This window comes from Scyliorhinus canicula, chromosome 4 (assembly GCF_902713615.1).
Source record: "Scyliorhinus canicula chromosome 4, sScyCan1.1, whole genome shotgun sequence".
Taxonomy (NCBI): Eukaryota; Metazoa; Chordata; class Chondrichthyes; order Carcharhiniformes; family Scyliorhinidae; genus Scyliorhinus; species Scyliorhinus canicula.
The window spans coordinates 51,795,915-51,822,953 of NC_052149.1; the positions used below are offsets into that span (position 1 = coordinate 51,795,915).

A 27,039-nucleotide genomic window follows, 5' to 3' on the forward strand; every position below is an offset into this window, starting at 1 on the left:
TTATGTATTATAGTTGAAATTGCGTAGCCCCTGTTGTGAATTCAGTTTTGTAGGTGTACTGTTTTATGAGGTATGTTTTATCCCCGGGGCAAGTGATAATGTTATCTTTTTCTCTATCCTGGGGAGATTGCCCCTCGAGCATTAAATTCAGCGGGCTAATGGGAGTGAAGTGGGGGCAGAAGCTGCAGCTGTGAACCAGTTTCACTTGGTATCTGTGTGTGGTTGGGAGTTGGGGCTTGGGATGGGGATTTTGGTCATTTGTATGGTTTCAATAAGAATATTTGGGTGTTATGTTATTTGGGGGAGGGGTAAGGGGTTAGTTCACTGATGGTGACTGTGGGATTGTCTTTGTTTCACTCTGCAGACCAATGGCACTTTTTGCACCCAAAGGATAAGGAATTTTCATTTTTCTCTCATGTGCCCAAAGTTTATTCCAGGATTGACTTCTTCCTGTTGGATAGGTCCATTTTACCTTGGATAAGGAGGGTGGAGTACTTAGCAATCGTAATCTCGGACCATGCTCCACATTTTATGGACTTGATCTTGGAGACTGATCCCAGTCAAGCACCTGCCATGGAGGTTAAATGTGGCGCTGTTAGCGGATAAAGGGTTTTGTGAGCGCATGTCCACGACCATCGAGGACTATATGTTAGGTTCAGTAGGGACGACTCTGTCTGTCCCTCCATACTGTCGGAAACCCATAAACCAGCTGTTAGAGGGAAGGTAATCTATAAGGTGCACTTGGATAGGACTGTGAAGGTGTAGTAGCAGCAACTGATTCTTGAGATGGATCGCCAGTATTCATGTGATCCTACACGGGAGTGACTGGTGAATAGGAAGTAGCTGCAAATGGTGTCCAGAGGGAACGCGATGAACCAGCTTTGCTCAGGAAAGGGGAGAATTTTATGAGTATGGGGAGCAGGTCAACCGTCTTTTAGCGTAGCAGACAGCTTTCTGGGAGATCAAACAGATCACAAACACGTGTGGCAGCTTGGTTTCCATCCTGAGTGAAGTTACAGTGGCTTTTGAGGCAATTTACAGGAATCTATAGGTCAGAGCCATTGGAGAATGGTTTGTTCATGTTGGTCTGCCTAGATGGGTTGTCTTTTCCAGAGAGGGAAAGATGGGAGGCCCCTTTGAGTCCCAAGGAAGTACTGAGGGGCATTGGATTGATGCAAAGAGGCTCTGATGGATTTCCTATCGAATTTTATAAGACGTTTGAGAGCCAGTTAATGCTATTAATAGTGGACATGTTTAATGATTCCTTGTCACGGGGTTCCTAGCCCGCCACACTTTCACAGGCCTTTATATCTCCTTTTTAAAAAAATCTTTTTATTGGCATTTTCAACATTATTTACATTGACATCCATGTTTATTTGCTGTACAGTGTAACGCAAAAATGCTTTTATCTTACTTTTCAGATTGCTGCCGCCTAGTTCGGCATGTCCTCCCCTTACCCTCCCCCCTCACAGCTTCTCTTTCCCCCCCCCCCCCCCAAAATCTCCCCCTTGGTATCCTCCCTGGTCGATCTGGGGGGGGGGGGCTCCCCTTTTCCTTGCTCCCCCTCCCCCTCTCTTCTCCCTGCTCCCCCTCCCCCACTCCTCCCGTTGTCGGCTTCAGCCATTTTTTTTTTTGTAGTTACAACCCCGCCGCCCCCAGCGTTGTCCCCTTTTGCCCGTGTCAGATATCTCTCATTTTTAAAAAGGACAAGGACCCCACAGAATGTGGATCATATAGACCCATATCTCTTTTGAACCTTGTCGCCAAAATACTAGCTCCGGTGTTGGCATTGCGATTGGAGCACTATGTCCCGGAGGTGATCGCGGATGACCAGACAAGTTTCATTAAGGGTCAGAAATATCTGCAAATATACGGCAGCTCATACGTATTGTCCTTTCCCCCTCCAGTTTCCAAACCAAAGTGATTGTGTCCATGGATGCTGAGAAGGCATCCACTAAGGTAGAGTGGGAGTACCTTTTTGAGGTCCTTGGGAAATGATCTTGGGTAGAAGTTCATTTTGTGGGTTTGGCTGCTGCAGAGGGCTCCTACGGCCAATGCTTTGAGCTCAGGGTATTTTTTATTGAGTCTGGTGCATGGCAGGGGTGTTCTTTGTCTCCACTCCTGTTTGCGCTGACGATTGAGTGTTTGGCCATAGTGTTGCGATCTTCAGGTAAATGGAGGGGAAATAAGGTGGGGTGAGGGAACATAGGGTCTTCTTGTATGCCGATGACCTGCTTCAGTAGATTACGGACCCAGTCTCCTCTATGGGTGAAATAATGAAGCTATTCAGGAACTTTGGGTCCTTCTTGGGGTACAAACAACCTAGAGAAGAGTGAATATGTTCAGGTTAAAACCAATCTGGGGGTATATTACCTTTTTGTCTTGCCAGAGGTAGCTTTTGTTATCTGGATATCCAGGTGGCCCATGATTGGCCATCGCTCCAGAGATCAAATTACGCTAGTCTGGGAATGATCCGACTTGCTGAAGTGAGACAAGCTCCTTCTGTCCTTGGTGGCAGGATCCAGACTATAAAAATGAATATCCTCCCAAGGTTTTTTTTTCTTTTTCAGTATCACCCTGTTTTTCTCCATAAATCTTTTTTTGCTAGGATTATTAAGCCTTCTTCATTTGAGCAGGGAAGGCCCCAAGAATCCGTAGGCCATTCCTTCTGAGGGACCAGAAGTCGGACGTCTATCGTTTCCCAACTTTCTCTTTTACTACTGGGCAGCCAACATTAAAAAGGGATTGGAGTGGATTGGGAAGCCGAGCACCATCTGGGGACAGATGGAAGCGAGCTCTCTTCGGGGCTCTAGTTTAAGGGCTTTGGCAACAGCCTCATTCCCCTTCTCTCCGCTGAAGTACTCTTTGAACCCGGTAGTGGTGTCCACTCTTACGGATATGGAGGTAATTTAGGCAGCATTATAAATTGGGCTCCATGTCATTGTTGGGCCCCATCAGTGGCAACCACCTATGTACTGTCTAATTTAGGCCTGCCGCTCAGGTTGTGGAAAGAGTTTGGGGGATTTGTTTCTGGAGGGGTGGTTTGCAAGTTTGGAGAAGCTATTGGCCAAGTTTCAAATTTCAGGGCCGGACTTGTTCCTTTGCCGCCAAAGACGTGATTTTGTCCAAAATATTTTTCCTACATTTCTCTTGGCTTCACAACTCTAGCAGGACCTGATGGGGGAGCATTTCATGTATTTATGGACAAATACTGTCAACAGAGGTAGCCCCACTGGATGAGGTTCAAACAAAATGGGAGGTGTAACTGGGACCTACCTTAGATGAGGACGTGCAGTGTGAGGCCTTTTGCAGGGTAAACTCCATGTCATCCTGTCCACAACTCAACCTTTTTTTAAAAAAATAATTTTTATTGGAATTTTTTACAGAAAATATAAAATATAACAAACAATGAAATGCAACAAAATAACCTATAACAACTGTAACACCCCCCAAATCGTAACAACGCATAGATAGAACAGTACAGCACAGAACAGGCCCTTCAGCCCTCGATGTTGTGCCGAACAATGATCACCCCACTTAAACCGTATACCCGTACCCCAACAAACCCCCCATTAACCTTACACTATGGGCAATTTAGCATGGCCAATCCACCTAACCCGCACATCTTTGGACTGTGGGAGGAAACCGGAGCACCCGGAGGAAACCCACGCGCACACGGGGAGGATGTGCAGACTCCACACAGACAGTGACCCAGCTGGGAATTGAACCTGGGACCCTGGAGCTGTGAAGCATTGATGCTAACCACCATGCTACCGTGAGGCATGTATCACATCCCCCCCCCCCCCCCAACAAGGGAACTTTAAAATAAATTAAAATAAATTAAACAAACATAGTCATCGTCCCCCCCCCCCCCCTCTCCCCCGGGTTGCTGCTGCTACTTTCCCAGTACCCTATTGTTTTTTTTTTTTTTTTTTTTTAATAATTTTTATTGAGAAATTTTGATTTTATACAACATTGACGCACCTTAGTAAAATACCGAAAATAACAATAATATTAACAATCATATACATTCGCCCCATCCCCATGAACAACCCAGCATTTTAACAACAACGCAAATTAACACACTATAAAGTTACAGAATAAACACTACAATAATGCCCCCCCCCCCCCCCCCCCCCCCCCCCGGGTTGCTGCTGCTATTGACCCAGTTACCTATCTCTGAGCCAGGAAGTCCAGAAAAGGCTGCCATCGTTTATAGAACCCTTGTATTGATCCTCTCAGGGCAAATTTGACCTTCTCTAGCTTAATAAACCCCGCCATGTCATTGATCCAGGTCTCCACGCTTGGGGGCCTTGCATCCTTCCATTGTAGCAAAATCCTTTGCCAGGCTACTAGGGACGCAAAGGCCAGCACACTTTCGACTCCTGCACTCCCGGCTCCACCCCAACCCCAAATTTTGCGAGTCCCCAGCCTGGCTTGACCCTGGATCCCACCACCCTTGACACCGTCCTCGCCACCCCCTTCCAGAACTCCTCCAGTGCCGGGCATGCCCAGAACATATGGGCATGGTTCGCTGGACTCCCCGATCACCTAACACACCTGTCTTCACCCCCAAAGAACCTACTCATCCTCGTCCCAGTCATGTGGGCCCGGTGCAGCACCTTGAATTGGATGAGGCTAAGCCGCGCACACGAGGAGGAAGAATTAACCCTCTCCAGGGCATCAGCCCATGTCCCGTCTTCGATCTGTTCCCCCAGTTCCCCCTCCCACTTAGTTTTCAGCTCCTCTACTGACGCCTCCTCCACCTCCTGCATAACCTTGTAGATATCAGATATCTTCCCCTCTCCGACCCAGACCCCCGAAAGCACCCTGTCACTCACCCCCTTCGCGGGAAGCGAAGGGAATCCCTCCACCTGCCGTCTAGCAAATGCCTTTACCTGCAGATACCTGAACATGTTTCCCGGGGGAGCCCAAATTTCTCCTCCAACTCCCCCAGGCTCGCAAACCTCCCATCAGTAAACAGGTCCCTCAGCTGTCTGATGCCCGCTCTGTACCAACCCTGAAATCCCCCATCAATGTTCCCCGGGAGGAACCTATGGTTCCCCCTTAACGGAGCCTCCATCGAGCCCCCCACTTCTCCCCTATGTCGCCTCCACTGCCCCCAAATCTTGAGGGTAGCCGCCACCCTCCACAACTCAACCTAATTCAACTCGAGGTGAAACGTAGGGCTCAACTAACTAAAGTTAGGATGAGTAGTTTCTTTTCGGGAATGGAAGGCAGGTGTGAGCGGTATTCTCTGTGGACAGCTAATGACACCCACATGTTTTGATCATGTCCCAAGATGGTAAGCTTTTGGGTCTCTTTTAACACCATGTCAACGATTCTTAACGTTGTCCTTTGGTGGCCATATCGGACTCACCGGAGCTGCAGACGGGGCTGAAGGCGGATGATCTCGCCTTTCCCTAGTTAATAGCCCGAAGGTGAGTTCTGTTAGGAGGGAGACCTTCTTCTCCACCCAGTGCCTCAGTCTAGTTGGGTGACCTGATGGAATTTCTACATCTGGAAAAGGTCAAGTACACTGTCAGGGGGCCGGTTGAGGAGTTCTATCTGAGGTGGCAGCCATTCATTTCCTACTTCAAAGAAATGGTCACCATCAACTCTTGGGAAAGGGTGAGGTTAGTTCCTATTGTTAGGCAAAGGGTGCTTCTCTCTTTTGTGGGATTTATATGGTTGTTTGTGTTTTTATTATACTGCTATGTAATATCCGCTTTCTGTGTTGATACTGTGTTGATACTGTATTAGTATAAGGTTTGCTATAAATGAAATATTTTAAAATAAAAATATATATATTTTAAATAATTACTATTTGTTATTTGCCTTTTTTGAACAAATTGTTAAACATGAATAGTAGTGTTATCTCAGCTGGCTATTTCTGAGTTTATTTTAATTCACCTTGAAGTTCCACTCTGGGTAAACCCCTCCTCTGCCCCTGATAGGGCGAACTTGACCTCCAAGTGCAGGAATTCTGCTAGGTCACTCACCCACGCCACCGCCCTCAGCGGCTCAGAGTCCCGCCATCCCGACAAGATCCGTCTCCGGGCTATGAGGGAGGCAAATGCCACATCGGCCTCTCTCCCCAGCTGCAGTCCTGGATCTTGAGGGAAAATGCTAGAGTCAGTTATTAAAGATGAAATAACTGAGCATTTGGAAAGTGGGGACAGGATTGGTACAAGTCAGCATGGATTCACTAAAGGGAAATTATGCTTGACAAATCTTCTGGAAATCTTTGAGGATGTGACCAGTGGAATGGACAAAGGTGAATCAGTGGATGTTGTGTATCTGGACTTTCAAAAGGCCTTTGACAAGGTCCCACATAAGAGAGTAATGAGAAAAATTGAAGCACATTGTATTGGGGTTAATGTAGTGATGTGGATAGAGAACTGGTTGGCAGAAACAGAGACTGGGAATAAACAGGTATTTTTCAGAGTGGCAGGCACTGACTAGTGGGATACTGCAGGGTTCAGTGCTGGGACCCCAGCTGTCATTTGTATATATCACAAAGAGCAGAGGTCCCAGAACTGACCCCTGTGGAACACCACTAGTTACAGACCTTCATTCAGAAAAACACCATTCCATTGCTACCGTCTGTCTTCTATGGCTAAGCCAGTTCTGCATCCATCCAGTTCGTTCACCCCTGACCCCATGTGGTCTAATCTTTTGCACCAGCCTGCCATGAGGGACCTTATCATAGAATTTACAGAATCATAGAATTTACAGTGCAGAAGGAGGCCATTCGCCGCTCGCGTCTGCACCGGCACTTGGAAAGAGCACCCTACTTAAGCCCATGCCTCAACCCTATACTCGTAACCCAGTAATCCCACCTCACCTTTTTGGACACTAAGGGCAATTTTATCATGGCCAATACACCTAATGTGCACATTTTTGGACAGTGGGAGGAAACTTGAGCACCCGGAGGAAACCCACGCAGACACGTGGAGAATGCAGACTCCGCACAGACAGTGACCCAAGCCGGGAATCGAACCTGGGACCCTGGAGTTCTGAAGCAACTGTGCTAACCACTGTGCTTCCGTGCTGCCCGTTGCGCTTTACTAAAATACATGTAGACAACATCCACAGCGTTCCCTCGTCAATCATTTTTGTCACCTCCTCAAAAAATTCAATCAAATTAGTGAGACATGACCTCCCTTGTATAAAACCATGCTATATGTCGCTAATAAGACCATTCTCTTCCAAATTAGCATAGATCCTATCTCCAAGAATCTTTTCCAACAATTTCACTATCACTGATGTCAAGCTCTCGGGCCTATAATTACCCAGGTTATCCTTGCAATCCTTCTTAAATAACGGTACAATATTGGCTATCCTCCAATCCTCTGGGATCTCACCTGTGGCCAATGATGACAAATATTTCTGTCAGAGGCCCAGCGATTTCATCTCTTGCCTCCCTCAATAATCTGGGATAGATGCCATCTGACCCTGGGGATTTGTCTACCTTAATGCTTTTTAACACACCTAATACTTCCTCCCTCGTAATAATGACCTGTTCCAAACTGTTTACACATTCCTCTGAGACACCACCATCAACATGTCTCTCTCCTTTGTGAATACCAATGCAAAATGCTCAATAAGGTCATTTGTGACCCCTTTTTGCCCTCCTAACTCCCTCCTTGAGCTATTTCCTACTTATCTTGTATTCATCAAGTGCTTTCTCTGTTTTGAGTTGCCTGTACCTCACATATGCATCTTTTTTCTTTTTGACAATATTCTCAATTTCCCTGGTCATCCATGGTTCCCGAATCCTGCCTTTCCTGTCCTTCCTTTTTACCGGCACATGCCTGCCCTGCACTCCCATCAATTGCCCCTGAAAAGACTCCCACATGCCAAATGTAGATTTACCCTCAAACAGCCTCTCCCAAACAACAGCTTCCAAATTCTGCCTAATCTGGTTGTAGATAGCCTTCCCCCAATTTAGCACCTTAACCCGAGGACAACACTCGTCCTTTTCCATGCGTATTCGAAAGCTTACGGAATTGTGGTCACTGTTTGCCACATGTTCTCTCACTACAACATTGATGACCTGGCTGGGCTCGTTCCCTAGTACTAGGTCCAATATAGCCCCCTCTCTAGTTGGACTATCCACATATTGTTAAAAAAAACCTTCTTGGACACACTTAACAAATTCCTCACCATCCAGACCCCTAACCCTAAGGGATTTCCAGTCGCTATGAGGAAAATTAGTCTCCTACTACAACAACCCTAGTATTTCTAGATCTATCCAGAATCTGCTTACATATCTGTTCCTCAACTTTCCGTGGGTTGTTGGGAGGCCTGTAGCACACCCCCATCATAGTGACTGCCCACTTACTGTTTCTGAGCTCTACCCACAGTACCTCGTTACTTGATTCTTCCATGTTATCCTCACTCTGTACAGCTGTAATATGTTCCCTAAACAGTATTGCAACTCCCCCACCTCTTTTGCCTCCCTCCCTGTCTCGCCTAAAACACTTATATCCTGGAATATTTAGCTGCTAGTCCTGTCCCTTTTTTAATCAAGTCTCCGTTACAGCAACCACATCCAAGTTCCATGTGTGAATCAAGGCTTTAAGTTCATCTGTCTTACCTGTTATACTTTGTGCATTGAAGCAGATACACTCCAGACCTCCAGTCCCACTGAGTTTGACCTCCCACAGACTACCTTGCCTCTTAGCCAACCTGACCCTGGTACCATGCTCATCCCCAGTCTCTATACTTGCTGGCTTACTGTCCTGATTCCCAACCCCCTGCCAAATTAGTTTAAATTAATAAAGTTCCTCCCACAAGTCCCGAAAGACATACTAGTTAGGTCATTTGGACATTCTGAATTTTCCCTCCGTGCACCCAAACAGGTGCCAGAATGTGGTGACTAGGGGCTTTTCACAGTAATTTCATTGTAGTGTTAATGTAAGCATACTATGACAATAAAGATTATTATTATACATCCAACGAGGTCAACCGATCTTCATGCTCCCTTAGCGACTCCTCCCCTGTGCCTCCTGTCTCTGCTCCACCTGCTCAAGTGCTGTCCTAAGTGGCTCCTCAGTAGCCAAGATCTCTGAGACCTCCTTCCTCTGCTGTTGGAACTTGCCAATGAGGAATTCCACCAGCTGCTCCATGGACAACTGGATGGGCAGTGCTGCCACCTGTTCTGCACCATCTTCTCCTGTGTTGCACCACAAAAACTTTCTTGCTCAAGTTGCTATCTCTTCCTCGTCCGATTCCTGTCCGATGAGCCATAAACCAGTCCCATCAGAGGATCATAACATTTCCGTGGTGCTCATGCACCCTTCGCCATCAAACACCATACAATTCGGGTGGGGAAGTTCTGAAAAAATCCATCTCGAGCGAGATCCACAATGTGCGTGCACTCACTCCATGGTTGCCACCGGAAGTCCTCTTTTTAATTTTAAATGCATTTATCTCCTTACATCTTTCAATGCTATGTCTACCCATTCTATACTCCTGGTAAATACAGGAGCAAAATAACTATTCAATTTTTTTTCCATTACCTATGGGAATATGATCCTGTCTATCCCGTAATGGTCTTATTTCCACCACAGCTTTTACTTATTCAGTCTGTAAAATGTACAATGTATTTTTGTTGTCCTTAACATGCGGGTGAGATGGTAGCATAATGGTAATGTCACTGGCCTAGTATTGCAGGCTAATGCTCCAGGGACAGAAGTTTAAATCCTACCACGACAGCTAGTGGAATTTAAATTCAATTAACTTTTTTCACCCATATCCAACTTTAATAGTTTAAAATAAAACAATACCCATTTCCTACCGTAGGACCCTTTCCTTTTCTTGGTAACTGTGAAAACGCACAATGATTACATGGGGTGGTTCACCAAAACGGGGGCTTCTGCCTATGGGCCCAATCCAACTCAGGCGGGATGCCATTCCTCCAACCCACCATCTTCACAGACAGCTGTGACATATATTTTGTTGGGTTTGGACCTTCCAGACCCTCTGGCAGCCCAACGATTCTCAAGTTTTGAAATATCCTATGATTATTATGCTATGCTTTTTGCACAATTCATGAATCTGTCTGCATGTTTCTTCCTCCGCCTCCCTTCCACTGCTTGGTGGTCTGTAGACTACACCTATTAATGTAGTGGTGTTGTCATTGGACTGGTGATCCAGGGACCCAGGGTAATACCCTGAGGACTCGGGTTTGAATCCTGCTACGGCAGATGGAATCCAATAAATATCTGGAATTAATAGTCTAATGATGACCATGAAACCATTGTCGATTCTCGTGGGAAAAAAAAACAGCTGGCTCACTAATGCCCTTGAGGGAAGGAAGTTGTAGTCCTTAGTTGGTCTGGCCTACATGTGACTCCAGGTCCACTGCAATGTCATTGACTCTTAAATGTTCTCTGAAGTAGCCTAGCAAGACGCTCAGTTGAATCAAAAACTGCTATAAAGTCTAAAAGAGAAGAAACCAGACAGACTGTCCGACACCAACTGTGGCACATCCAGCCCTGTTGACCTTGCAAATCCTCCTTACTAACATCTGGGAGGTTGTGCCAAAATTGGGAGAGCTGTCTCACAGACTAGTCAAGCAACAGCCTGACATAGTCAAGCTCACGGAATCATACCTTACAAACTATATCCCATATGCCACTATCACCATCCCTGGGTATGCTAGTGGAACAGGACATACCCAGCAGTGGTGGTGGCACAGTGGTATGCAGCTGGGAGGGAGTTGCCCTGGGAGTTCTTAACATCAACTCTATAAAGTCTCTTCGGGTCAAACATGGGCAATGAAACCTCTGCTGATTACCAAGTACCGTCCACCATTAGCTGATGAATCAGTACTCCATGCTGAACACCACTTGGAGGAAGCACCGAGGGTAGCGAAAGATGCAGAATGTACTCTGTTGTCCATCACCAAGAATGGCTCAGTACACCACTACAGACCAAGCTGGCCAAGTCCTAAAGGACATAACTGCTCGACTGGGTCTGCGATAGGCGGTGAGGGGACCAACGAGGGAAAAACATACTAGACCTAATCCTCATCAATCTGCCTGCCACAGATGCATATGTCCATGACAGTATCGGAGGAGTGACCACCCCAAAGAGACAAAGACCCGTCTTCACATTCAGGATATCCTCCATCATGTGTGGCACTGCCATTGTGCTAATTGGGATAGATTCAGAACAATCTAGCAGTTCAAGACTGGACATCCATGAGGCCCTGTGGGCGATCAGCAGTAGAATTATGCTCATCCACAATGATGGAATAGGTCAACAGTGCTATCAAAGGGCAGCACAGTGGTAGCACTGTAGTCTCACGGCGCCGAGGTCCCAAATTCGATCCCGGCTCTGGGTCACTGTCTGTGTGGAGTTTGCACATTCTCCCCGTGTTTACCATGTTTCGCCCCCACAACCCAAAGATGTGCAGGGTAGGTGGATTGGCCATGCTAAATTGCCTCTTAATTAGAAAAAATGAATTGGGTACTCTAAATTTATATTAAAAAAACAGTGCTACAGTAGTCCCCCGTTATACCGCGCTCCGCAATACCGCGGTTCGCGATATACCGCGAGGGGGATTATGGACCCCAACTGTCAGTTGTGTCAATTTCAGCGGCCGGCTGATTATTTCAGTGAGAGCAGCTTCCCTCTCTGGATCAAAGTGAGCCGGCCGCTGAAATTGACGGGTGTTGGGGGGGAGAGGAGGGGGGCGGGTGTTGGGGGGGAGAGGAGGGGGGCGGGTGTGGGGGAGACCCCCCTGGGGGTGTGGGGGAGACCCCCCTGGGGGTGTGGGGGAGAGAGGGGGGCCCTGCGGGTGTTGCGGGAGAGAGCGGGGACCTGCGGGTGTTGGGGGGGGGGGGGAGAGGTGGGGGGCGGGTGTTGGGGGGGAGCGGGTGTGGGCGGGTGTGGGGGGAGACCCCCCTGTGGGTGTGGGGGAGACCCCCCTGGGGGTGTGGGGGAGAGAGGGTGGACCTGCGGGTGTTGGGGGAGAGAGGAGGGCCTTGCGGGTGTTGGGGGAGAGAGGAGGGCCCTGCGGGTGTTGGGGGAGAGAGGGGGGCCCTGCGGGTGTTGGGGGACGGGGGGGGAGGGGGCGAGCCGGAGGGTGTGGGGAGGGGGCGAGCCGGAGGGTGTGGGGGGAGAGGGGGCAAGCCGGAGGGTGTTGGGGGGGAGAGGGGGCGAGTCGGAGGGTGTGGGGGGAGAGGGGTCTAGTTGGAGGATGTGGGGGGAGAGGGGGCAAGCCGGAGGAAAAAAAAAGAAATTGACACTGCCGGCTGCTCTCTCCCTCCAATCAGAAACATTAAAACTTAAAAGTTGGATTGGAGGGAGAGAGCAGCGGGCAGTGTCAGTTTCAGCGGCCGGCTGATTTCAGTGAGAGCAGCTTCCCTCTCCGGATCAAAGTGAGCTGGCCGCTGAAATTTTAATTGGATCCACGATGGGAGTTTAAAATTTATTTAAAAATCTATGCTAGCGCTTCCCATTGTGAGTCTACGGGGGTCTGACCTCTCCCCCCGCCCCCCGTAGACTCTCAATGGGAAGCGCTAGCATAGATTTTTAAATAAATTTAAAACCCCCATCGTGGATATCCGCGGCTCGGTTGCAACGCGGGTGGCTGTCTTGGACCCCAACACCCGCGTTATAAAGGGGGACTACTGTATCAAGCAGCACCTGAGCAATAACCTGCTCACTAACACTCAGTTTGGATCCGCCAAGGCCACTCAGCTTCTGACTTCATTACAGCCTTGGTTCAAACATAGACAAAAGAGCTAAACTCCAGAGGTGAGATGAGAGTGACTGCCCTTTACACCAAGGCAGCATTTGACTGAGTACGGCATCATGAAGCCCTGGCAAAACTGGAGTCAGTGGGAGTCATGGGGCAAACTTTCCACTGGTTGGTGTCATACCTAGCACAAAGGAAGATGATTGTGGTTGTTGGGGGGGGTCAGTCATCTCAGTCTTGCAACATCACTGCAGGAGGTCCTCAGGGTTGTGTCCTAGACCCAACCATCTTCAGTTGCTTCATCAATGACCTTCCAACATAAGATCAGATGTGGGGATGTTGTTTGAAGGATTGCACAATGTTCAGCATCATTCTCAACTCCTCAGACAATGAAGTAAGTAATTCATATGCAAATGCAGGAAGACCTGGACAATGTCCAGGTCTGTGCTGACTTGTGTCACGTAACATTCATGCCACACAAGTGCCAGGGAATGATCATCTCCAATAAGAGAGAATCAAACCATCTATCCTTGATGTTCAATGGCATAACTATCACTTAAACCCTGACTATCAACATCCTGGGGGTTACCATTTACCAGAAATGGAACTGAACTAGCCACATAAATACTGTGGCTACAAGAGCAGGTCAGAGGCTGGGAATCTAGAATTTCGCCTGAGTGAGATGGCTAATTAGAACCAAATTGAGGATAGGTTTACTGTATTATTTAATATGTACCTGCATTGGAAGCAGTTCTGAGAAGGTTCACTAGGCTGGCTCCAGGATGAAGGAGATATCTTATGGGGCCTGTACTCGCTGGAATTTAGAAGAGCGGGAGTGATCATATTGAAGCATGTAAGATTCTAAAGGGACTTGACCGGGTAGATGCTGAGAGAATGTTTACCTCGCAGGAGAATCTGGAACTAGGGGCACAATTTTAAAATAAGGAATCTCCCATAACCCCATTCCCAATAGGATCTGGATAAAGTCATTTCAGGTCCGTTTGGATTTGATCACAGATCTTCGGAGAAAGGTAATACATAACCCACTACACCAACGAGTTATTCAACAATGTGTTTATTTGCCATTTTGTGAGTAATGTTACAGCTGAGGAATAGAATTGTCCCAGCTTTGATCCCTTACTGTGTGCATCAGGCATTTCTGTGTGAGATATGCTGTAACTTGATGCAGAAGGAGCTCTTACTCTTCCTCGATAATGTGCCTCAGCCGAAACCTCAAAGCGTGTACTTACTACGTCAGAATAATATATCACATTTCCACAACCAGCATCCTGTGACCTATGCATGTACAATTTAGTGCTGAATTAGTGAGTTGCTTTGTACTGTAGTCTCATGAATTCAAACTACCCAAACTAATTCCACAAAGAATGCTTGCAGCTACCAGGCATAAAAACCTCTGGGCTGAACTTGTCTTTCGGTTTTACAAATAGGGGATTTATGTCTAATTCACTGTATAATGGCCTAATCTGTCATGACTTTTATTTGGGGCAAAAATACAGAGGTGTATCAAAATTAGTATTGTGCATTTGTAATATTTACAGGTAAAGCAACTGCTACAAATGCAAACAAAGCACATCCTTTAGAGAAAGACAACCCAGAAAGTGCACCGGTGATTGATGAGTCTAAAATGACAGCAGAACAACAGCTTGGACTTAAACAAGCAGAGGAAAGACTGGAGAGGGATTATATTTCTCGTCTGGTAAAAGTAGGACATTATTTACTTAAAAGTACAATTATGAAAATGAAATGAAATGAAAATCGCTTATTGTCACGAGTAGGCTTCAATGAAGTTACTGTGAAAAGCCCCTAGTCGCCACATTCCGGCGCCTGTCCGGGGAGGCTGGTACGGGAATCGAACCGTGCTGCTGGCCTGCTTTAAAAGCCAGCAATTTAGCCTGGTGACCTAAACCAGCCCCTTAGAAAACCCCAATTAAACTTAAAATGGTATTATAGTTGACTTAAAACCAAGAATGAATAATATTGATTTTTGGATTTTTGTAAAATATAGTGCTCAGTAGGATTCATAACCAGAAATGTGTTCCTTAATGTAGCACTGTTGGTAGAAGAATTATGTTAGTATTGCTAATGAGCTGTCAAACTTGATTCCTTTTGGAAGATACAGAGGAGAATGAAGAATAAATATGCTGCATCATTCCAGACTGGTTTTGAATGTTCTAGCAAAGAACCAGCCAAAGCATGGTGGGCCAAATGTCTTGCTCCTTTGATTTAAATCACAATGAGCACCCATGTTGAGGTGTTTGGCTTTTGCTTGATCCTTCCCAGTTGAGCAAAAACTGGACCCAAATAAGTCGGTTTTTTAAAAATGGCAGTACTGCACTGAAGTGCCAGCAATGAGTTCTGTGCTCAAGTCTTTGGAGTGAGACTTGGGTCTGCAACAAACTACCTCAAGAATGCTGCTACTGAACCACAGCTGACACCTAAAAGCCTTCAATAGTCTTCTATTGTTTGAATAGCAAGTAAATAACTTCATTATATTGCAGGGGTAGCACTGCTGCCTCACAGCACTGAGGACCAAGGTTCTATCCCGGCCCCCATCCGTGTGGAGTTTGCACACGGTGTCTGTGTGGGTCTCACCCCCATAACCTAAAGATGTGCAGGGTAGGTGAATTGGCCACGCTAAATTGCCCCTTAAATTGCAATGGGCGTGTCGTTGATGTGGAGATCAGGCATTGTTTCTCTTTTTTTGAAAGATCTTTGTGACATGCTTGTAACCTAGATCTTTCAATCAACTGACAGCAATACTGATCCTTATTCTTTATAAGCTAATAATTTAGAATAGTACAGCATTTCTGGTCATACTGAAGCTTTGTTATATTTACTTTTTGTTTCAAAGCGTTCATCGGAATATCCTTCATGTCAGTACCTATGCAAACTTTGCCTAGTTCACATCGAAAATATCCAGGGAGCACACAAGCATATAAAAGAAAAACGGCATAAGAAAAATATTGCAGTAAGTACTTTCATTTATTGTAGATTTGTTACGTATCCTAGAATGTTTACTGTTTTGTAGCTTTCAGCAAGTTCTACTTTACGTACTTTATTAAAGTGACATTTAAGTCCTTTCAGTACAATGTTAGATAAAATATTTTATCCAACAAAGAATCAGTAATTTTTTTTTCATTTTTGAGCTATACAGAAATATTACAGTTAATTTTCAAGGTGTGAATATGTGTTTCCTTCCCTTGCCTCTAGGAGAAACAAGAAGAAAATGAACTTCGAAACCTAGTACCACCAACTCCTGACCATCTGGCTGCATTAAATTCTGCCGTGTTACAGGCTGCACAGCAAGAAGGGATTTCTGAGCAGGATTTTCAAGTCCGGGAAAATATCGTAAATGAGATGGAGAAAATTATTCAACAACATTTGCCAGGTGTGAATTACTTGTGTTATGGTTCTCCAGCTGGTTACAGACTGATCATGTGAAATAATGTCTACTGTCCATGAGCACTCATCTTCAAATTTTAATGTGCAAAACATTGATTGTACTGCATGTGTTATCCATACTAGTCATCGTGGGGTAATAAGACATCCACGATAATAGCCAATTTGAAAGTTAATAGTAACTTGGGAAACGTTGATGCCAAGGTAATAGCATTAAGGGAAGTGCAATCATATCTTTCTGAAGGATAGAACAAATACAAGAACCTTCAAGGAGGTGAAAAGATGGACTGGAAATGGGAGAGATTGAAAATTGCTTGGAATTGTGGTTCATAGATGGAAAACAGTCAGGTTAGCGATCTGATTGGAGTCCTGGAAATGAAAGGGCCCAGTAGAGTAAGAGTTAAATTTAGTGCTGGTTATAATTGAGGGAGGTTGTAGACTAATCGCCTAGATTAGAGTTGAAGCATGTCAAAATGCCAGCTTTCCTTTTGGGAATGTAAGGGCATAGAAAAGGGTATTAATGCACAAGGATGTTCATCTACACAAAATGAGACTAGATAAATCTCTGCTGGTGTATTTTGTTTTTTTGTTTACAGATTGCTCACTGAGGTTGTATGGCTCTTGTCTTACAAGGTTTGCTTTCAAAACTAGTGACATCAACATTGATGTAAAGTTTCCCCCCCACGTAAGTGATAGTGTGTTTCCATTAACATTTTAAAAACATCTTTTAACATGTAAGCATGAGTCATATGATAGATATATTCTGCATGCGTAAGAGTAAATAATTTTAACCAATATCCTGGTGCCACAGAATTAGACTTTGTATGCTTGAACCGCGGTCATTACATTATCTTCCTATTTAAAATAAAATTATGTTTTTAAAATAAATTATAATTGTTGGTTCCTTCTACCACAACTCTTTTGTCAATGCTTCCATCAGATTCTTCCCTATTAAATCATTCGCAAGAGAACCCTCACAGAGGCACTTTCTGATCACACTCTTAAATTTGCTTCCTGACATATTTGAGAGCTCTGCAGTTTTCCCTGCCCTCTAAGTTTCTCTCATATCCCTGATACTGACTGGAAACACTAACTGTGCTTGTTTTGGAGGAAAAAAAACATGTAACTCTTCATAGCACACAGAATGTGTGATTAAATAAAAAGTGTGGAATTAACCTGATAAAAGATTTGGATATATGAGAAAATTAGGAATCTTTTCAGGAAATCTGGATTTTGATTCAGATTCCTGACTTCTGCATCCCTGAAATGGAGTGACAATATTTTATCAGTATAAGCTTCTCTTGAATGTAATCTGGAATTAATTAGCATGACAATATGATAAGTTCTCCACATGACCTATAATGTATAATACTATGAATAAAATTATGCCGTTTAATATTATGCAGTGTATGACAGTTTAAAAATTGCTGCATGATTTTCCCTCTCCATTGTGTGAATTTAGTTTTATTGTTTCTTTTGCAGTTAAATCAGCCAGATGTTTTGATACAAGTGCTGGACATTATTAAAAACAGTTGTAAGTTCACTGATTATCTTAGATCATTTTAAATTTTGATTATTAGAAACAGTGTGGTTTGTAAAGATAGTGGGGATATTGGGTGGAGACACAAAGTGAGCTTCCATTTGCTGAGTTTCTGATTACAGCCATTCAGTTGTGTCAAGTGGAGGCTGGGCACTTCTTCTCTGGCAGACAAAAATAAACCTTACATTTAAGCAGTCCTGACTGGTCAGTTGCAGCAAGGCCTTGGGCAAGGTGTATAATTTTGTTGCCAATATTCTCTGTATTCCAAAGGGCGCATAGTGCAAGTTAGACTTAAATGACATGAGGATTCTTTGCAAGCGAGAAACCGGGTTAATCATGTACTAATTTGATTATGTTGTCCTGTAAAGTTCATTCATTTATGTTGGTATCAACTAAGGTTTCTAAACCCGCTTAAACAAAATAAAATGAGTTCATATAATTTTGTTCAACACTGTTCTCTAGAATAATTCTGATTAAGGGCTTAGGTTGCATGTTGGTGTCTCATTTCTTTTCAGCACATATTCAATTAGTGTACATCACATACATAAAGATTGTAGTGAACAGTGAACTAAAAGGGCATGTTCTCACTTGAAAGTGGCATGTTCTCACTCGAAAAGAAGAGGTTGAGAGCTGACTTGATTGCTGTTTTCATGAGTCTAAAGGGAATAGATCATTAACAAACTGTTGCACCTTGCCCAGAACAGGACCAGAGGAAACTGCCTTTGCTTGAAGAAGGGGTAAATTGAAAACAAATCTGTGGAAATTATATCTCATTGAGCAAGTGGTTGATTTAGGAAACAGGTTCCCATCGGGAGATAATTGAGTCAGTTGGTTAATATTGATGAATTCAAAAACAAATTAGAGCAATTTCCTTTCATAAAACAACATTTTTGGTTACTGTATTTATGTAATTTGAGATGGAGCTTACTGCAAGTGTAGTATGCCTGAGAAGAGTTCCCTACCTAACAGTACAGTGTGTGTACCTATACCACAAGGACTGCAGCAGTTCAAGTAAACAACTCACCACCACTGTCTCAAGAGCAATTAGAATAAGCATTGAATGCTTGCTTTCCTGCAAACGAATTAATTGAAAAAGGCAAACTAGATTAGCCTTGATCTTTTTCTGTATAGCATTGCCTTTGTTCAGAAATAGCCTGCAGTTTTTTTCTAAATAGTTACTTAACATTCAGATCTTGTATCCATTATACTTTATTTTAAACTTCTTGTATTATATCAGCTTTGAAATTGGAAGAATATAAGTCCATTATTTATAAATAATTATTTAAATCATGCATAGTTTCTTCCTATCTTTGTCCCTTAATGTATTTAAACCTTTACCTTCCAGCTTTATATTCAGATGTCGAGTCTGATTTCCATGCCAAAGTTCCAATTATCTACTGCAGGGATATAAAAAGGTTTGTATAAACTGCAGTTATGCTTTATTCCTTTCTTGGTGTTCATGGAAGCTACTTGCATATGATTTAGCCTCTATGGAAGATGCAGCATGAGAAATAGCGTGATATGGTTTATATCTGACTCTTGTGAATGGCCAAATATCGTGAGAGCTCAGAATGACTGGGACAAGTCATCTTCCAAGGTCCAGTCAAATGAAGGATTTCCACCTGAGCAGTTACTTTTTTGTCTTGTCTCCTGACAAATCCATTGTTCATCTCCGACATTTTTTCTTGTTTTCTTTGCAGACTTCCAGCTTTTGGAATTTTTGAACCTCTTAAGATATGTTCTGTATCGCACAAGTTTACATGTTATATTCCCTTTATACAATGAATATATAATTTGCAATAACATGCTTTTCAATGGCCAGCACGGTGGTGGAGTGGCTAGCACTGCTGCCTTACGGCGCCAAGGACCCGAGTTCGATCCCGGCCCCGGGTCACTGTCTGTGTGGAGTTTGCACATTCTTCCAGTGTCTGTGTGGGTCTCAACCCCACAACCCAAAGATTTGCAGGACAGCTGGATTGGCCATACTAAAATTGCCCCTTAATTAGAGAAAATAAATTGGGTACTTAAAATTTTTTTTAAAACATGCTTTTTAATACTAAGATGTTGATTTAATTATCATCATATAGATTGCCTTTCACCTTTCTCTGAAAGGCATTGGCCAGCATTAAAAGTCTAAGTTGACATGAATGTAAATATTCTGAGCAGCCTGCAAATAGTTGAGGTTAACGGGGAATTGTTTTTTTTATGTTGCCACCTAAAATAAAAACTAGTGTAATGAACACATCACAAGAGCAGCTGGTTTATAAACAAATCAAGTCACACCGATCCCAATGGCTTCATTGAAGATAAATGGGATTGACACGGCAGGCTTAAATACTTGAGTTCAAATTATAGATGTAATGTAGGCATGTTTAAACTGTGCTTAATTTATACTCTTTTCATAGTAATTTGTTTTCAAACTCATTGACTCAATGGTAACACTCTTGGCTCTTAAGTCACAAGATTCTGGCTTCAAATCCTACTCCAGTGACTTGAGTACATTTTCCAGGCTGACACTTGAGCACAATGCTGAGGATGTTATGCATTTTCTGAAATGCCTTCACTTGAAAAGTTAAACCGAGATTCTCTCTGTCCCCTCGGGTAAATATAAATGATCCCATGTCACTATTCGAAGAAGGGCAGGAAAATGCTCCTTGTACCTTGGACAACATTTACCTCTCAACCAAGACAAGTTATCTGACCATGTATCTCATTGCTGCTTGTGAGATTTATGGATCAGATGGGAGGGGTGGATCCCTGGAGGTTTGCTGGGCCAAGGGCCAGGGAGTACTCGTTTTTCTCCCACGTGCATAAGGCCTATTCGAGTATTGATTTTTTTTGTCCTGAGCAGGGGGCTGGTTTCGAGGATGGAGGATGTTGAATACTCTGCCATTGCCATTTCGGATCATGCCCCGCACTGGGTGGACCTCGGGCTGGGGGAGAAGAGGGACCAGCATCCGCTCTGGCGCTTGGAGGTGGGGCTGCTGGCAGACGAGGAGGTGGCCGGGAGGGTTCGGGGGTGTATTGAGAGATACCTTGAGGCCAACGATAACGGGGAGGTCTGAGTGGGGATGGTCTGGGAGGCATTGAAGGCGGTGATTAGAGGGGAGTTGATTTCTATCCGAACCCATAGGGAGAGGGGGGAGCAGAGGGAGAGGGAGAGATTGATAGGGGAGATGGTGAGGGTGGATAGGAGATATGCGGAGGCTCTGGAGGAAGGATTGCTGGGGGAGCGGCATAGCCTTGAGGCCAGGTTCGATCTACTGACCACCAGAAAGGCGGAAGCTCAGTGGAGGAAAGCACAGGGGGCGGTGTATGAATATGGGGAGAAGGCGAGCAGGATGCTGGCACACCAGCTCCGAAAGCGAGATGCAGCCAGGGAGATTGGGGGAGTGACGGATAGAGGTGGGAAGGTGGTGCGGAGGGGGGTAAATGTTAATGGGGTCTTTAGTGACTTTTATGGGGAACTGTACCGGTCTGAACCCCCGGTGGAGAGGGGGGGAATGGGGCGCTTCTTGGACAAGCTGCGATTTCCGAGGGTGGAGGAGGGGCAGGAGGAGGGACTGGTGGCGCCGATTGAGCTGGAGGAGCTGGTTAAAGGGATAGGGAGCATGCAGTCGGGGAAGGCGCCGGGGACGGATGGGTTTCCGGCCGAATTTTATAAAAGGTATGCGGACCTGTTGGGCCCCCTGTTGGTCCGGACCTTTAACGAGGCAAGGGGGGGGGGGGCTTTGCCCCCAACTATGTCACGGGCACTGATTTCCTTGATCCTGAAGCGGGACAAGGGCCCTCTGAAGTGGGGGTCATATAGGCCGATCTTGCTGCTAAATGTAGACGCCAAGCTGCTGGCAAAGATCTTAGCCACAAGAATAGAGGATTGTGTGCCGGGGGTCATTCACGAGGACCAGACGGGGTTTGTGAAGGGAAGGCAGTTGAATACTAACATACGAAGGCTCCTCAACGTTATTATGATGCCGGCTGTGGAAGGGGAGGCGGAGATAGTGGTGGCATTAGATGCGGAGAAGGCCTTTGATAGGGTTGAGTAGGGGTATCTGTGGGAGGTGTTGGAAAGGTTTGGGTTTGGGGAGGGGTTTGTCCGTTGGGTGAGGTTGCTCTATGAGGCCCCGATGGCGAGTGTAGCCACGAATAGGAGGAAATCGGAGTACTTTTGGCTGTACCGGGGGACGAGACAGGGGTGTCCCCTGTCCCCCTTGCTCTTTGCGTTGGCATTTGAGCCCCTGGCCATGGCGTTGAGGGAGTCAGGGAACTGGAGGGGCCTGGTGCGGGGTGGGGAGGAGCATCGAGTGTCGCTTTATGCGGACGACCTGTCCCTGTATGTGGCGGACCCGGTGGGGGGGATGCCGGAGGTGATGAGGATTCTCAGCGAATTTGGGGGCTTCTCTGGGTATAAGCTGAACCTGGGCAAGAGCGAGTTGTTCGTGGTGCACCCGGGGGATCAGGAGGAGGGGATTGGTAGGCTCCCACTGAAGCAGGCAGGGAAGAGTTTCAGATACCTAGGAGTCCAGGTGGCTGGGAGCTGGGGGGCCCTGCACAAGTTCAACCTCACAAGGTTGGTAGAGCAGATGGAGGAGGAGTTCAAAAGGTGGGATATGTTACCGTTGTCACTGGCGGGGAGAGTGCAGTCCGTTAAGATGACGGTGCTCCCGAGGTTTTTGTTCCTGTTCCAGTGCCTTCCAATCCTTATCCCAAAGGCCTTTTTTAGGAGAGTTAACAGGAGTATTACGGGATTTGTCTGGGCGCATGGGACTCCGAGGGTGAGAAGGATGTTCTTGGAACGGGGCAGGGATAGGGGGGGCTGGCGCTGCCCAACCTCTGTGGGTACTATTGGGCTGCCAATGCAGCGATGGTGCGTCAGTGGGTAATGGACGGGGAAGGGGCAGCATGGAAGAGGATGGAGATGGCGTCCTGTGTGAGCACGAGCCTGGAGACGCTGGTAATGGCGCCGTTGCCGCTCCCTCCAACGAGGTATACCACAAGCCCGGTGGTGGCGGCTACCCTCAAAATTTAGGGGCAATGGAGACAGCATAGGGGAGAAGTGATGGAGGCCCCAATACGGGGGAACCATCGGTTTGTTCCAGGGAGCATTGATGGCGGATCTCTGGGCTGGCACAGGGTAGGGGTTAGGAGGTTGAGGGACCTGTTTGTGGAGGGGAGGTTCGCGAGCTTGGGGGAGTTAGATGGGAAGTTTGGGCTCCCCCCGGGGAACATGTTTCGGTACATGCAGGTTAGGGCGTTTGCCAGGCGGCAGGTGGAGGGGTTCCCCTTGTTGCCCCCACGTGGGGTACGGGACAGGGTGCTCTCGGGGGTGTGGGTTGGAGGAGGGAGGATTTTGGACATATACCGGATAATGCAGGAGGTAGACGAGGCCTCGATGGAGGAACTGAAGGGTAAATGGGAAGAGGAGCTGGGTGAGGAGATTGAGGAGGGGACGTGGGCGGATGCCCTGGAGAGAGTGAATGCCTCTTCTTCCTGTGCGAGGCTTAGCCTCATACAGTTCAGGGTGCTGCATAGGGCCCACGTGACTGGGACGAGGATGAGTAGGTTTTTCAGGGGCGAAGACAGGTGTGCTAGGTGCTCGGGGAGCCCAGCGAACCACGCCCATATGTTTTGGGCATGTCCAGCGCTGGGGGAGTTTTGGAAGGGGGTAGCAAGGACGGTGTCGAGGGTGGTGGGATCCAGGGTCAAGCCAGGCTGGGTTCCCGCAATTTTTGGGGTTGCAGTGGAGCCGGGAGTGCAGGAGGCGAAAGAGACCGGTGTTCTGGCCTTTGCGTCCCTAGTAGCCCGGCAGAGGATCTTGCTTCAATGGAAGGATGCGAGGCCCCCAAGCGTGGAGGCCTGGATCAATGATATGGCGGGGTTCATCAAATTGGAGAAGGTGAAATTTGCCCTGAGGGGATCAGTACAGGGGTTCTTTAGGCGGTGACAGCCTTTCCTGGACTTCCTGGCGGAACGGTAGGGAAATAGGCCGGCAGCAGCAGCAAACCGGGGCAGGGGGGGGGGGTCGGTTTGGTTCGGTGGGAGGGAGAATTGGGTACATGGGTTTGTTGGATGTGGCGGGTGTTATCTCTTTCCTTTTTGTTGTTTGCCTTTTTTTTGTTTTTGTAGTTGCTTTTGTAGTTGGGTGGTTGTTCTTGGGCAGGGGTGGGCAAACTACGGCCCGCGGGCCGCATGCGGCCCGCCAAAGGTATTTCTGCGGCCCACCAAGTCATTAAAAAAAAAAAAAAAAAAATTTTTTAAAAAAAATTTTTTTTTTTTTTTTTTTTTAAAATTTTTTTTTAAAGGTTAATGGGTGGGGGGGCTGTTGGGTTACTTACTGGTATAGGTTGGATACGTTGACTTGAGTAGGGTGATCATTGCTTGGCACAACGTCGAGGGCCGAAGGGCCTGTTCTGTGCTGTACTGTTCTATGTTCTATATGAGGCGCCCACAATCATAACCGGGTGAAGTAATTATTTTACTTAATATACTATGCGGCCCTTTGTGAATTGTGAATTTCTGAATGCGGCCCTTGCACGGAAAAGTTTGCCCACCCCTGTTCTTGGGTTTTTACCATGGTTTTGTTAATATTGTTTTGTTGTTTATATTTTATGAAAATCTTAATAGAATTTTTTTTTTTAATTGCTGCTTGTGAGAGCTAATGGTGCACATGTAGACCGAGCCAGTTCTGTATCCACCTTGCCAGCTTACCCCTGATCCCGTGTGACTTCACCATTTGTACCAGTCTACCATGAGGGACCTTGTCAACGGCCTTACTGAAGACAATATAGACAACATCCACTGCCCTACCTCCATCAATCATCTTTCTGACCTCTTCGAAAAACTCTATCACGTTAGTGAGACACGACCTCCCCATCACAAAACCATGCTGCCTCTCACTAATACGTCCATTTGCTTCCAAATGGGAGTAAATCCTGTCTCGAAGAATTCTCTCCAGTAATTTCCCTACCACTGACGTAAGGCTCACCGGCCTGTAGTTCCCTGGATTATCCTTGCTACCCTTCTTAAACAAAGGAACAACATTGGCTAATCGCCAGTCCTCCGGGACATCACCTGAAGACAGTGAGGATCCAAAGATTTCTGTCAAGGCCTCAGCAATTTCCTCTCTAGCCTCCTTCAGTATTCTGGGGTAGATCCCATCCGGTCCTGGGGACTTATCTACCTTAATATTTTTCAAAACGCCCAACACCTCGTGTTTTTGGATCTCAATGTGACCCAGGCTATCTACACACCCTTCTCCAGACTCAACATCCACCAATTCCTTCTCTTTGGTGAATACTGATGCAAAGTATTTATTTTGTACCTCGCCCATTTCCTCTAGCTCCACACATAGATTTCCTTGCCTATCCTTCAGTGGGCCAACCCTTTCCCTGGCTACCCTCTTGCTTTTTATGTACGTGTAGAGAGCCTTGGGATTTTCCTTAACCCTATTTGCCAATTACTTTTCGTGACATCTTCTAGCCCTCCTGACTCCTTGCTTAAGTTCTTTCCTACTTTCCTTGTATTCCACACAGGCTTCCAGCCTTCTAGCGCTGGCAAATGCCTCCTTTTTCTTTTTGACGAGGCCTACAATATCTCTCGTTATCCAAGGTTCCCGAAATTTCCCGTATTTATCCTTCTTCCGCACAGGAACATGCCGGTCCTGAATTCCTTTCAACTGACAATTGAAATCCTCCCACATGTCAGATGTTGATTTCCCCTCAAACATCTGCCCCCAATCTGGGTTCTTCAGTTCCTGCCTAATATTGTTATAATTAGCCTTCCCCCAATTTAGCACATTCACCCTAGGACCACTCTTATCTTTGTCCACCAGCACTTCAAAACTTACTGAATTATGGTCACTGTTCCCGAAATGCTCCCCTACTGAAACTTCTACCACCTGGCCGGGCTCATTCGCCAATACCAGGTCCAGTGCAACCCCATCACTAGTTGGACTGTCTACATATTGTTTTAAGAAGCTCTCCTGGATGCTCCTTACAAACTCTGCCCCGTCCAGGCCCCTAGCACTAAGTGAGTCCCAGTCAATATTGGGGAAGTTGAAGTCTCCCATCACAACAACCCTGTTGTTTTTACTCTTTTCCAAAATCTGTCTACCTATCTGCTCCTCTATCTCCCACTGGCTGTTGGGAGGCCTGTAATAAACCCCCAACATTGTGACTGCACCCTTCTTATTCCTGACCTCTACCCATATAGCCTCACTGCCCTCTGAGGTGTCCTCCCGTAGTACAACAGTGCTATTCTCCCTAACCAGTAGCGCAACTCCGCCACCCCTTTTACCTCCCCCTCTATCCCGCCTGAAACATCTAAATCCTGGAACGTTTTGCTGCCAATCCCGTCCTTCCCTCAACCAGGTGTCTGTAATGGCAACAACATCATAGTTCCAAGTACTAATGCAAGCTCTAAGTTAATCTGTTTTACCCATAATACTTCTTGCATTAAAACATATGCACTTCAGGCCACCAGACCCGCTGTTTTCAGCAATGTCTCCCTGTCTGCTCTTCGTCAGAGCCATACTGGCCCTATTCCCTAGTTCTCCCTCAATGCTTTCACCTTCTGACCTAATGCTCCAGTACCCACCCCCCTGCCATACTAGTTTAAACCCTCCCGTGTGACACTAGCAAACCTCGCGGCCAGGATATTTACTCTCCGGTTTAGATGCAACCCGTCCTTCTTATACAGGTCACACCTGCCCCGGAAGAGCTCCCAGTGGTCCAGATAACTGAAACCCACCCTCCTACACCAGCTGTTTGGCTACGTGTTTAGCTGCTCTATCTTCCTATTTCTAGTCTCACTGGCACGTGGCACAGGGAGGAATCCTGAGATTACAACCCTAGAGGTCCTGTCTTTTAACATTCTGCCTAGCTCCCTGAACTCCTGCTGCAGGGACTCATGCCCCTTCCTGCCTATGTCGTTAGTACCAATATGTACAACAACCTCTGCCTGTTTGCCCTCCCCCTTCAGGATGCCTGCTACCCGTTCGGAGGCATCCTGGACCCTGGCACCAGGGAGGCAACATACCATCCTGGAGTCTTTCACGTCCACAGAAGCGCCTATCTGTGCCCCTGACTATAGAGTCCCCTGTGACTATTACTCTTCTGCGTTTTGACCCTCCCTGCTGAACATGAGAGCCAGCCGTAGTGCCACTGCTCTGGCTGCTGCTGTTTTCCCCTGATATGCTATCCCCCCCGACAGTATCCAAAGGGTAATACCTGTTCGAGAGGGGGACAACCAAAGGGGATTCCTGCACTGACTGCCTGCCCCTTCTGGTGGTCACCCATTTCTCTGCCTGCACCTTGGGTGTGACCACATTTATATAACTGCTATCTAACACTTTCTGCCACCTGCA

At 46.3% G+C, this 27,039-nt stretch overlaps 1 protein-coding gene across 4 annotated transcripts in view; it reads left to right on the forward strand.

Moving 5' to 3' along the window:
* LOC119964572 (terminal uridylyltransferase 4-like) overlaps positions 1-27,039 on the forward strand; it is a 151,750-nt gene that overhangs the window by 40,144 nt on the left and 84,567 nt on the right. For 3 of the 4 annotated variants that reach the window (XM_038794242.1, XM_038794239.1, XM_038794241.1), the window contains exons 4-9: positions 14,275-14,438; positions 15,588-15,704; positions 15,947-16,124; positions 16,732-16,820; positions 17,618-17,669; positions 19,021-19,090. In XM_038794242.1, the coding sequence (XP_038650170.1) occupies positions 14,275-14,438; positions 15,588-15,704; positions 15,947-16,124; positions 16,732-16,820; positions 17,618-17,669; positions 19,021-19,090 (670 nt within the window). The remainder of the gene's footprint in view (positions 1-14,274; positions 14,439-15,587; positions 15,705-15,946; positions 16,125-16,731; positions 16,821-17,617; positions 17,670-19,020; positions 19,091-27,039) is intronic. The other variant, XM_038794240.1, reaches the window with a different exon arrangement.